The 13,750-nt window shown below is 39.9% G+C and overlaps 2 protein-coding genes across 4 annotated transcripts in view; one reads left to right on the forward strand and one right to left on the reverse strand.

The window, feature by feature from the left end:
* The window catches only part of LOC104951033 (metastasis-associated protein MTA3), a 21,321-nt gene extending 16,263 nt beyond the window's left edge, over positions 1–5,058 (reverse strand). Inside the window, exons 1-4 of one of the 3 annotated variants that reach the window (XM_010777665.1) lie at positions 5,005–5,058; positions 4,761–4,823; positions 2,188–2,255; positions 932–1,025 (exon numbers count right to left, since the gene is read on the reverse strand). In XM_010777665.1, coding sequence (XP_010775967.1) covers positions 932–1,025; positions 2,188–2,255; positions 4,761–4,788 — 190 coding nt within the window. In that variant the 5' untranslated portion in view covers positions 4,789–4,823; positions 5,005–5,058. The other 2 variants (XM_010777667.1, XM_010777664.1) reach the window with 2 other exon arrangements.
* An 805-nt stretch (positions 5,059–5,863) lies between these two features.
* Positions 5,864–10,642, forward strand: kcng3 (potassium voltage-gated channel, subfamily G, member 3). The gene is made up of 2 exons (XM_010777668.1): positions 5,864–6,638; positions 8,295–10,642. The coding sequence occupies exons 1-2, from the start codon at positions 6,013–6,015 to the stop codon at positions 8,938–8,940; spliced, it is 1,272 nt and encodes a 423-aa protein (XP_010775970.1). The 5' UTR covers positions 5,864–6,012; the 3' UTR covers positions 8,941–10,642.
* Positions 10,643–13,750: the final 3,108 nt, after the last annotated feature.

Here is a 13,750-nt window from a genome sequence, read left to right on the forward strand (position 1 = left end):
GTCGTCTGCCGTCCGCTTTTTGGAAAATGTCCCACAGGCACCCCAGAATCTTTCATAATTTTCAACAATTAGTTTAAATCGCTTTTAATTCCGATAAATTTTTCAATATATGGCCGTAAAGGTTCCATAATTCTTCCAGGTGTCGTTGCTGTGTACTTGTGGAGAAATTAAAGACTTTAATGTACAGCCTTTGGGGGAGTTTGCCGCCGGGGTACGCTATCGCGTGGCATTTTACGACGAAGAATAAAAATTCAAGTAATCGGGACGAGGGCGAGACGCCCGCCCCCCCCCCTGATTTTGCTGAATGCCCATTGCCCAGGGTTCCACCCATCTGGCCGTATGCGTTGCGAGACCCCTAGAGTTGCCGAGCACACATTCGGGATATACTAGTAGAGGACTGACGACCGACAGTTCTTCTCCCCCTCCTTTTCTCTCGTCCGTTGGGGCAAATAATTTATAATAATTATAATAAATTATTTCTCTTGTCTCAGCAATAGTTAAACAAAATTTTCGAGTTTCATTTATTGTTTCTTCCGGTGAAAGATTTAGAATACATGGCCTTCTAAATTTGAATTTGCCTTGTACAACTGAAAGCATTAATTCATGGTTTATACTAACCGGTATCAGTATGTTGTTACTTCGGCATCATTTTGAAACGTGTATTACAATTAAATCACGGTAAAAATATGTTCATTGTGTTGTGGTTGTAGCCACTCACGTCACTAGTTTAGCATATTCAGCCCGGTTGCTGGCCCGGAAAGAACCACGATTTTGGAGGGCCGGAAAAGCTGTGAAAAGGTACCCGTTAGCTGGAACTACCCCTAGTGGAAACTCAACAAATAACGGGCCGGGTTTGGCACGGCACGCTTAAACCGTGCTACGCGCTGCAGTGGAAATGTGCCATCAGTGATTGACTGGAGTTACTACTCACTTGCGTGTTTGTCTGCGAGCTGGATGAGGCTGTGGGAGATGTCTCTCCTTCTGTAGAAACAAACCACCTTGGCCTCCACATTTCCACTGGCCGTCTGAAACAGAGAGCAGAGGGATCCAGGGTGAATGAGAGCAGTGACAACACCTCCCTGCACAAACCTCTAATTTCCCAGGAGACCTTGCTCCTTTGTGTGCACATCAGGCTATGCTGCTATGACAGGCTAACCAGGGCAGCAACAGCTGCTTGATTGATTGATTGATTGTCATGCTGTGTAATTAGGCCGACAGGTTTAAGGACTCAGCCTGTATTAAATTCTGTGTCAAAACTGCTTCCAACTTCTGCTGCTTTCACATTGAGCTTTTAGGTAAGAGCAGATGTTTTTTAGGACAGTGTTAACCTGAGAGATGTGCATAAAATAACAGGAATACATCATTACAAATCGCAATACAATGCAACACCAACATAATCTACAGCCACAAAAATGTATGTCAATTTTGATCAACAATTTTCTTTCAGCCACAACAAAAAAAAAGAACAAAACAAGCTTCATACCGGCAGCATCTGTTGGAGGGTGACTGTGTTACATTGCATCATGCTTCAATGAGCTCCTGTTATTTTGTCCACCCCCGTTTATCACTAATGATAACAGTCTACTGTGTACGCATATGTACTATATGTTTTTCTGACCTCTTTCCACCCACACCATGATAATGTATCTGAGTACGAAAGCACACAGGAAAAGCTATTCTTGTTATGATTGTTTTGGGGTCACCAGTTCCCTTTTTACAGAGACAGAATAAAAACAATCCTGAGGTCAGAATTTAAGTTGGATTCTTTGCCGTGGGTACTACTCTTTTCTGACACGCCCATTAAAGATGCTTGTCTAGTATTAAATAAAAGTTAGCTTTGGTGTGTTCCTAACTGACATAAATGATACTTTATCTAGGATAAAGTAAAAACAGGAAGCATCGCCAGATCGGCCAACTGAGCACCTGAAAAGTTTCTTACAGTAATCCCCCCCGCCTACACATTCAGGTGTGTCCAGTGATATCTGTGGCAGTTATGAGGCTGGTTATCACCTGTCAGGTTACCTTTTATTACAAACACTTTTTAGCGTTCACGAATTGCAAACACACGCACACGCCCTTTCAAAGTGGGGGGTGGGGATACAAACAGGGAGGAATCCTAGCTATTCACCCTCAGGCAATAAACGGCATAAACACACACACAAAAGAGACAAACAAACACTTCAGTACCTTGTTGAGTTCTTCTATTCGCCGGATCAGGTAAGGGTTACTGGAGGAGTTCTCAAAGAATACATAATCTGCAAGAGAAAACATGGAATGATCACGTCACCGTATCAGATTACCGAAAGACTATCCTGTGGGACACATTGTGACCTCTTTTTAGCTAAACCTATCAAATGGAATGACATTCAATAGCTCACCGTCATAAAGTTTTAATTGACACCGTCAGAGATTATTTAATACGTAAGAGGAAGGAAAACCCCATTCGACTTTGGATAGTATCTGAATCACAGGGCATATACTCTAATGTTGCTTCACTTTTATCAACATTGCAAGTTTAGATTTTTTGTGATGTATTCATCTTGGGTCAGAATAATCGGTTCCAGACTTGAAAAAGTTTACACGAGTGGCCCTTAAAGTCTGAAACACTTGGAAAGCTGGCGAAAGCTTAGTACACACTTTCATGGCTAACCTGATTGGTTTCACTTGTTGTTAGGCAAATTGGCTTCCTGGAACACTGAGCAATAAAACAGGACTACTACAGATTTTCTTTGCAACACCTCCATGTTGTTTCCACATTACCACTCAAAGCTCATTAACACATCGAAGTCTGAGGATCGTCTCGCCAACTCTGTAAATGGGACCATCCATGGAGCACATGTATACTCCATCTGCCTATACGGAGGTCTTCACTATCCAATCTAATTAGAAAATAAGTTTACCGTTGATGTTTTAGTTTGCACAGGCATTGGACTGCACTGTGTTGTATTGTATAGACAATATCAACCCTTCTCTGACAGTGTCAACAACGCTATACATTACAATCCTAAAAGTAGAATTAAATTGTATGGTTGTACCTTATAAAGTGAACATGATGTATATGCTCAACAACCCGTTTTATTGCACCACTAACCCATTCCTAGCTCCCTAGGTAAGCTGAGAACCAGGAAACTGGCTGAGCATAAAGTGAGAATACGTTAGTGTTTTCCTTGATTTTTTTTAAACATACCATTCATCAACTCATGTTTCACTTCTATCAGCAATTGTTACATCTAACAGTTGTAAGAGCCATTAATAGACAGGATAATGGATTGAGCAAGCGTCACAAACAATGTCTATTCCAAGTCAAATCGGTTCAGGCAAAGGTGATTATATTTGACTGCAAGGTCTTCAAATCCTGTGAGACAGTCACCACACTGTTATGATTTTGTAAGATAAATACATTGAGGACAGAGATATATTTCAGTCAAACTCACTGTACAGACATCTAGCCTGGTTAACCTCTACCTGAGCAGAACATACAGTAACTTAAGAAAAGTTCTGAACATGGCAAATGCTGTCTTCAAGTGCTGTCTTAAATATTGTTATAACTATGCTCCAGGCACATACACAAGTCAGTTAAGAGGTCAATATTTTTACAGTTGTCAAGGTTTCATATTCAGTCACTGCATATAAATACTACAATTCTCCACGTTTGGATTCACAATGTTTATCCCCAATTGTATTGTTGAAACGGAAAGAATTCCAGCCCTGGCATGTATATTCTTCTCTTATGTTGCACAAAGTAGGACGAGCTATAGGTATGAACATTTCCAAAAGACTAGATCCAAATCAGATGTGTTATTATTTCATTAAAACAACTGAATCAATCAAACTTCATCCTATGAGTTGCAGTTTTCAAAGAGTACCTGAAGGCAACAACAGAGCTGAAAGAGGTGACCATAAGGACAACAAGCTGATACATATGCTAACAACATTTATACAAACGGTTGCCAATTACATCAAATGTGCAGAGATCCTTCATGTTTAGGTGACATGGCAAGCATATGAGCCATTTAAGATTAATTAATATGGATGTGAATAAAGGTGTAAGTGCATCCGGAAGCAACGACGCCATTAATCGAGACTGTAATTTGATCATGAATTACAATACACTGCTAAGAAGCTAAGAAGCCAATGTGATAATGAACAGTTCTTCTAAAGAATGTAGGTGGACATTGTGGCAAAGCCGGGTGTGTAATGTTACCAGGACTGTGAGATGCATTCCTCTTAAAAGTGTGGTACAGGCGCCACAGCTGCAATAATGCTAATCAGTGAAGCCATTGCTGGTGCTAACGTTAGCTAAATAAGGTCTCGTACTAATGGCTGCATGCCAGAAGAGGCAAATACAAAGGCAGCCTCACACTGTCCGTGGTAACATTTTAACAACCTTTTGAACACATGTCTAGTTCATTAGTGCTATAGTGTGTCCGTAACCTTGTATTCCTTGTGCGGCTATCAGAAAACCAAAGAGCAACAAGGGTGCCGACAATTGAAACATGTTTACATTGTAAGCTAGCCATTTAGCAAGCTGGCGGCTAGCTGCTGTGGCCACGACATACGCGAGGCCTGACCCATTTTGAATCCAAAATATTTAGAAACGCTCACCTTCCTGCGGAAACTTAACGCACCTCTGTACGTGTAGGACAGCCGTATTTCACCATTAGGTGCAAACAAACCAAAAATAGCGCCACACAAATCCCAGGGGATGCAAAACTGGAAGGGTTTCAGTTTGATAAAAAGATCCACATTGACATACATACCTCCGACCCGGTACATGTTGGCCGCCATTTCTGCCCTCCCGGAGTGTTAACGTAAACCATAAACTAAGAGAAATACAATAAATTAATAAAAACAATAAAACTCAGTATTTTAAAAGGTAAATGGTGCGGTGAATTATGATCGTCGAGACTCCGGATGTGTACCCAAGCGGGAGATTTTGTTTTGCCAAATCAACTCCCCCTTCCTCTAGGATTCACAGTACCCTTTACAATACAGTGAACTCACGGCAGCCAAAAGAAGTCGGATCAACCCGAAAAACCGCTGGTGACGTTGAGGGGGGGGCCGCACACACACACACATGCGCGCGCACTAACACACGCACACACACGCACAAACACACAGTTACCTTTACAAATCCTGATGATTACCTTTAAAATGCGTGCGTAATTTATTCTTGTTCCAACTTTTTTTGGCATTTGCGTTTTTAATATCATTAGCCTGTGGATTTAGGCTACTTAAGGGAGTTAGATGTTCGTAATAAATTATTATACATGTGTTTGTTCTTCACTGTCATGGGCACAACAACATCAGTCTTTGGCAATGCAATTCAGAATCAGAATAAGGTTTATTGCCAAGTTGATTTTCAACTAGGACGAGGTTGTTTTAGTGTTTGGTGTATACAAAAATCATAAAGGGAAAACAGGATACAATGTCAAGAACATACTGTAAATATAGAATAGGAACATTAAAACAGAATAGAGTATATCGGTTATGAGGAAAGATCAAAATAAAAAAAATCTTTAAAACAAATCTCATTAGAATTGTGCAAAAATAATTTGATAGTTGATACAATGATGTATGTTTATTGAGGATTCTGAATATATCAGGTTGTGGGAAATTAGCGTATGATTCATCCGTAAAAGTATGTGTAGCCTACTTTTTAAAGTCTAGGCTATGTCAAAACATTGTTTAGAATGTTTGTCAAATGAGTCCTTCGAGTTTCCCTGTATGTTCTTCTTTCAATGCGTTCGGCCGTGCGCGCGCATGTGACATCATTGATGGGATTGGCTCGCCCTTACTGGGGTGGAGAGTCTGTTGTACAGGCTACAGAGAGAGGAGAGGAGTAAAGGACAGAGGGGAGAGTTTCCTTCAGACACGGAGCTGCACTCAGAGCCAACCACGCCCCGTGGGGACAGCCAGGGGAGACTGTAGCCCCCACATGTCCAAACTCCTGTGATGGAAGGGACGCTGGACTGTGAAGATGAGTTTTAGTGTGGGTTACAGGTTTACAAGATGAAGTTCGGAAAGAGCATCTGCGTACTCAATGTAGGGGGAACCCGTTACGCCTTCACCCGTGAAGTGATAAAGGATTTCCCTCTCCGGCGCGTCAGCCGTCTGCATGCATGCGCAACCGAGAAAGAGGTTCTTGAACTGTGCGATGACTACGACCGGGACCAGAACGAGTTTTTCTTTGATCGCCACTCACAGGTCTTTATGTTCATCATGTTGTACTTGCGCTCCGGTAAACTCCGCTTTGTCCCCGGAGTGTGTGAGCTTTCCTTCTACACAGAGATGCTCTATTGGGGACTGGAAAGCGTGCATTTGGACTCCTGCTGCCAGAAACGCCTGGACGACAGGATGTCCGAGATTGGAATTGACACTATTTCCGAAATGGACGTCGGAGTTTCGGGGGATGACTCCCAAAGCTCGGGCGAACAGGTGCACGACAATGCGCTCACCGGTCGCGCCAAATGGCTCGAGAAAATGCGCAAGACATTCGAGGAGCCAAACTCTTCAATTTTGGCACAGCTTTTAGCTTCAGTGTCAGTGATCTTTGTGCTGGTTTCTATGATAATGCTGTGTGCCAGCACCCTGCCGGACTGGGATACTGCCAAAAGAAACATTGTGGAGGAACAGAGGTAGGCGATAGTCAGGGGTCAGTTAGGTTTGGAGGAATAAAACTGAAACTTCCTGAAGATGCTGCTAAATCTTAGGACGCATTATTGTGCTTTACATCTGGTGCGTAAAAGTCATTTGTGACCTTATGACCCTAACAAGTTAAAATATATGAAAGATCCATTTATTTCATAATCAACAATCTTTACACATAATAAACACACTTATGGACACACGCATGCGTTTATTGCGCATATGTATTACCCATAACGTTTAGGCATGGATGCATTTTTCACATCATGTTGAGCCCTGATAGTTTTTCCTTTATTGAATGGTGGAAAATCAACAGCAACTTCGAATTTATATACAGTATATATTTAAAACATGACTACACCAAAGTTCAAGGTTTTTATTTTTGTCATACGAACATAGCTACAGTAGTTATGACGATGAACATCTTAGGTCACAGGCTCCTCCAACAGTGCAACACACAGTAAAACAGATAAACAGAAATATAGTGCAAGTAAATAGTAAATACAAAAATAGTTTAAAAAAGTGAAATAGCGCAATGACAGTCTATGCAAGTTATTGGAATATGCAATGTGTTGGTATAGCGACTTAAGCCTTTTGCTTAAACTGAAAACACCTCTTTGTTTAATACAGTAAATTTCAGGCATCACGTTAAACGTTAGGATGCTCATGTGTCAGACAAGCTCCAAGGAAGCCAATCAATAAAAAATCCATATTATGTACTAAGCGGGTAGTGTTCATTATTACACCCTGGGTTTTTCCGGAGCCTCATGCCTCATTACCTAAAATATCTTTATTGGCTTGGTTAGTTTACAGTAGCCTACACAAGAAGGACAAACATAATATCAGAATCATGATAGATACATAATATAAGCCAGTGCGTAATCATTTCAAAATAGAAAGTGTACTGAGGGATTTTATATTCGTGTAAGCAAACAAAAGGGAATGAAGCCATTTACAGGATTCATCTTCTATCAGTCAGCTTCTTGACTATTATTTTGGCCTCAGTTTTTTGGATGCGAGGTGGAAAATGCACCTCTCTTTTCACATTATTTTTGCACAGCATGTTCTCTCTATGGAAGCCCGAGGCAACCTCTCTCTATATAAGGCTGGGTTTTGGATCACTCACAGTGGTTAGGTAATCACTAAAAATGTAGTTTACACTCTGGGTCAAGATTTTTCTAATTTAGTTTCATGCCAGTAGATGATGTAATTTTCTGAGTAACTCTATAATTTAGTTTTGTGTACTTATCCTGAGGCTCTGGCTGTTCTTTTGTCCAATACAAGCTCCGCCTCACTCTGGTTCAGTTAGATTGCCTTTGCTGTGCTAATCAATGGGGTTATCGTGTGCTTGCTTGTTTTTTTTATTTCTATGTGAGGGTTTTTAATCCCCCCTCTCTGCAGTTTCCAGGCAGTTTCCTTATTGTATATCCACCCTGCTGTCCTTGTTTAATTATGTCAACCCTGAAATGCGTCACATGTCCTCCTTATTTCCCATAATTAATTTCCCTCCTGCTCTGCATGCTTCTTCCTCCTCATTTACAGATTGTCAAACAGTGTCTCATATTATCCATATCTCACTGTCCTCTGCCATTTCCTGTTTACAGTCACTTCAGCTCATTTTCATCCTCTCCTGTTTTTCTCTGTAGGACGGTGGAGGCAGTGTGTATTGGCTGGTTTACAGCAGAGTGCACGATACGCTTTCTGGTGGCCAGAAGCAAGTGTGAATTCCTCCGCCAGCCGCTCAACATCATCGATGTGATTGCAATCACCCCCTACTATGTCACCATGGCTCTGGCCCAGGCCGGGGTGCCTGATGCTGGGCTCGGGGTGGCCGGGGTGGTACTGCGGGTGCTGAGGATGATGAGAGTGTTCTGGCTCATGAAGCTGGCCAGACACTTCCTGGGCCTGCAGACTCTGGGGCTAACGCTCACACGCTGCTACCGGGAGATGGTTATGCTGATGGTGTTTGTCTTTGTCGCCATGGCAATATACAGTGCTCTGGCCCAGCTCCTGGAGCACGGGATGGATTTAGGAATACAGAACCCGGATTTTGCCAGCATCCCAGCATCCGCCTGGTGGGTCATAATTTCCATGACGACTGTCGGGTATGGGGATGTGTACCCTGTGACAGTTGGAGGACGGGTGCTTGGGGGAATGTGTGTCGTGAGCGGCATTGTTCTCTTGGCACTGCCAATCACATTCATCTACCACAGTTTTGTACAGTGCTACCAAGAACTCAAACTGCGCTCTGCAAGATACGCACGCAACTTGTCAGTGGAGTTACTGCAATGAGCATGCATTTATACCAAACCTACATCAGAAGAAAACTCAACAAACCCTAAGTGATGTTCCTTTTGTGTAACTAGATGAACTTGGAGTCCTCTGATAAAACCATATGAGTGAAAACAAGTTCTGTATCCACTGATGTGAATCTGCTTCAACATTTAGGTTTAGAGTTCTTCTTCACTTCACACACAAAGAAGTTCCATGAAAATCGTACCAGTAGGTTTTTACTTCATCCTACTGACAAACCAACAAACCAAAAATCATAACCTCCTTGCTGAAGATGATAATAATGATCAACTTCGTGCCCTGTCCTGTTTCCTGCCTGAGCTGCACCTGATTTTATTTGGCCTATCTAGTTCCTGCCTGTTGTATTGATGATCTGAAATCATCGTCTTCAACCAGCATGCTCTGCACCTGTCTCCTTAACAACAGAACTTGGTCAGGGGAATAGGAACTCAAATGATTATTTATTAAATACACACAGTCAATCCAGTTTTGACAGTGGCTTCTGTTTACACTGTATTCCCATGGTTACAGCATTGGCAGAGACGGCAGCTTTTTTCTAAATGTTGCATCCAGTGCTGTGTGTGTTTGCGCGTTTGTCTGGGCATCAGCTTTTCACTTTGTCAGATGGTACAAGTCACACAAGGCTGATGTGTGACCTAGATGCATTGTGAAATATAGACAAGGAGTGAACAGAGAAGTGAAGAAGGGATGAAAAAGGAGTGCACAGAGGGATAGTAGGAGGGGTCTAAGGCATGGGATAATGAAATATGGAGACAGGTCAGCAAGAACAAGGTGCTAGACTAATAAAAGGGCGGCAGATTTGACAGCGCAGATGGAGTGTGAATTGGAGGATAAAAGATTCTGGGACAAAAATGACAGAATGTGTAGCAACCCTGAGCACAAAGACTGAAAAGAAAAAGAGTGTTTTGCTTCTCCATTTGTGACTGAATGTAAGGCATTTTGTGTCTCCAAGGCAACCTCCATCCTGCAACATGTCAATCATAATGGTGGTTGGTTTTTGTGTGTACACAAATATAAGCACATATCCACGCACACAATTCCTGGCTGGTGCACAGCATTTTATTACATTTCGATTAATGGGAAAAGGATATCAAATTCATGATTATTTTTAGGTTATTGTTCTGAATTTCATGATGTTTGCATTGTCGATGATATGATTTGTTGAAGCGACACATGATCCAAGTAAACAAGTCAACACCTCTCCCACACAACAGCCTTTCTCTGCATCTCCTCTCCTCTTGCCATCAATGTCCTCTTTGTACACAAATGCACATACAGACACATGCGCACTAATGCACAAGTGCACATCAAGCTCAAGCTCTTATGTTGTAAATTATACAATTAATGTGTCTGTTATTTATCTGTCAGTCCTTAAATTTCAAGTCTGCATTTGTTGTTTCCTTGTTAACGTTGCCGCCTTGTATGAGTTTAGTATGTATTTTGGACAGTACACATCTCATCATCTTTGTTGTTGTTGTTTTATCAATGTGCTTTTAGTCACAAAAAAGATAATCAATGGTTTACCACTTCCCCACGAAACTTTCCAGCCCATGTGACATAGCTTTCTGCACAGTGAATATTAGCCAGGCTTGATTGAAGCCATCAATCAACTTTTTCATCAGTAGACTATAAACTTGAAATGATGTGATTAATATATGAGCTTTTATAATAAATACAAAAATCTGGGCTAATGTCTTTGAATATGTGATTGCTTATTACAAATCAAACTGAACCATACAAAATGTTACATTTAAGTTGAATCAGACTTAATAATATTCTTTCAGTTATTCCTAATCTTAAATAAGCTTCTTATTGAATAATCAATGCTACACACATCCAGAGAAGTGATAAACTGATAAGGCTTTTTTTTGGCAGGTGGCACTTGATAACGCAGGTCTTGATGGGATGACTATTAACACCTCTAGGCCACCTGCTGTCAGAGCAACAATGTGAGGAACACCTGATCCCATTGGCAAGGACATTCAGTGCAGTCATCAGATTCACACAGGGGAGGGTTAAGTAAAATGAATCACAAACTGCTGCTGATCTGTCTGTTATCAGAGTCCAGACCTTAAAAGCATGTTGAACATCTGTCAATGAGCTCTTATGAGTATCCTCCACTGATTCGGTAACTAAAATAGACATGAGCGACACATTTAAGAAAGATCTAACATAAAGTGTCTGAAGCTGCTTAAATTGGTGATGGAGTCAACTTTCTAACAAATTGCTCCACGAGCGGTGTTTAACTGGGGAAAATTATGTTTCTTAAATCATTTATTTAGATTTGTCCATTGGCTTGTCACTCCAACTGAATGCATTGTTGTCTTAACCTCAATTCAAAACCAAAGGGACTTACTTATAGACCATGTTGCTTGGTTTAAAATGCTAACTTCAGCATAAAAAAGTTAAATTAATCTTTATCTTTGAGCATTTTGTCTATTTTTTGGAAACATTTATTACAGACAGTTTGGGGGCCATTATGAGAGACAGAGTGAGGAATGGAAAGACAGAAATGTGTTAAGTAGCACTGGATTATTAACATGATAATTACAATTGTGTATTATTAACATGATATCAATATTTTAAAAATGGAGGAAAAGTCATGGGATAGTCAGTATTTATCCTCTGGAGACAATAAATATGTGTCCCAAATGTCAAGGTTATCCGTCCAACAGTTTTTTGTTTTATTTCAGCCTGTACCAAAGTGGTTGACTAAGGGTCCATCATTCATTGAGGCTCAGAGAACGCAACGTTCTGGACTTGTACTTGAAAGAGCTTTTACTTAAATAGCACTTTATGTAACACAGTACAAAACATTCAGTGAATAAAAGTGAACTGAGCCTGGGGGAGAGAGACAGAGCAAGAATCAAATGTCGACAAAGATGCTCACACAAACATTCTGCTGTCAAGAGAATGAGGGATAGCATCAGCTTTTATAGTCAATATTATATTATATATTTTAAAAAAGCAAGTCATGGTTGGACATTTCAATATTTTAATGTATGCAGGACATGTAGGACTTACCTTTCAGAAAAGTCAGATTGACTAAAAAGTAAGAAAGAAAGAACATTTTTTAGTGTTACTTTATAGGCGATATATATTTGTTCTTTTAGTCAAAAAATTTCATTAAGAAGTAATGCATTCACCAAGGGTGCATTAATCAGACTTCTGAGATGGTGGGATTAAAGTCCTTTCTTCTTTTATCTTGGCTGCTTTAATCTTTGGACTAATGTAGCTTATTGACGCTATATTCAGCCTGGGTGGGAGACCTATTCACAGCTGAAGAAATGCTGCTTCTTCCTCAGCACATTTTTAAAGGAAAGCATTGTTAGGTCTCGTTTTAATTTGCACTCAACAATGTCTGATTATATATTTCTCCTAAAGTGATGCAGGAGTTGAAAATCAACTAAGATAAGGGCGTACTCTTTTTAATAACAGTATGATAATCATTATCCTTCATTATCTTTTTGAACTTTATTGGGATTAGTTCAATAATAATGTCAATACCACCTTGTTATTTGCTACAAAATGTTTAATAAATCCCAGCCTCTACATGGTCACTGCAAAAAGTACAGTTGTGGTGAACAAAGTGCACATATATTTTTAATGTATCAAAAGTTAAAGAAGAATGCTCATTTGCAGAATGGCTCATTTGAAAATCCTATAACATTATATTGCATTAATTTATTATAAATAATATGGATTATTCACTTACATCAATGTAATGTTGCTGCTGACAAACAAGGGCGAATTACGCCAACTCTATATATAGACTTGGTAGCTTAGCCTACAATAATAGACCAAAAACACAATTTATTAGTTGATTTACGATCTAAATCTGCAAAAAACCTAGCAAACTAACTTAAGCTATCAAATTAATTGAAGTAAAAATGTAACACAATTATGGTAAATGATACATCGTCAAAATAAAGCTCAAATAAAATCCTGGATACACCATTTGACCAGAATTATTAACCCTTATGAAGGACTAAAATATTCGTAATTGATTTGCAGTAGGCTACAGAGCTAGTTATTTATATACACAAGAGCTGTGTCTTAGTATATTTACATTCATGGTTTAAAAATAGTTAAATAAGTAGACCCATGGAACAGAAATGCAGTTGTATAGTGGAGTAGAAGTTTAAGTAGCATAAAATGGAAATACACTCAAGTTAATAACCGGTTGTCAAAATGTTGCTTAAGCACTTTGACTTACTTAAATGTTTAAAATACTTATATTGTTTACTTTATAAAACATTTCCATACACACCTCATCCAGCACAAACATGGCTTTCAGAGTCTTCGAAGAAAATGATGAAGACATTAAAGTAATACAATTAATTCAGATTAACCGTGGAATTCCATTTCTATTTTTATTAGTTTTAAGGGCTTCAAAAAAGATAATGAAACTCCTTGTAAAATAATAAAAAATCAATCAATCAACCAATCAATGTTTATTTATATAGCCCAATATCACAAATCTTACATTTGTCTCAGTGGTCTTCACAGTGTGTACAAAATATCAGTATGACAATACGACACCCTCTGTCCTTAGATCCTCACATCGTACAAGGAAAAACTTCCAGAGAAAACCCCAAGTTTAAAAGGGGAACATGGGAGAAACCTCAGGGAGAGCAACAGCGGAGGGATCCTTCTCCCAGGACGGACAGACGTGCAATAGATGCCGTGTGTAAATCGAAAAGATAATACATTTACAAAATAGGTAGTCCAAATGTTTGGAAATGCATGTGTCTATACAAACTGAGAGGATCTCTGCCACTACAGAGTA

This window comes from Notothenia coriiceps, unplaced genomic scaffold (assembly GCF_000735185.1).
Source record: "Notothenia coriiceps isolate Sejong01 unplaced genomic scaffold, NC01 NC01_scaffold00018425, whole genome shotgun sequence".
In the NCBI taxonomy this organism is placed as follows: domain Eukaryota; kingdom Metazoa; phylum Chordata; class Actinopteri; order Perciformes; family Nototheniidae; genus Notothenia; species Notothenia coriiceps.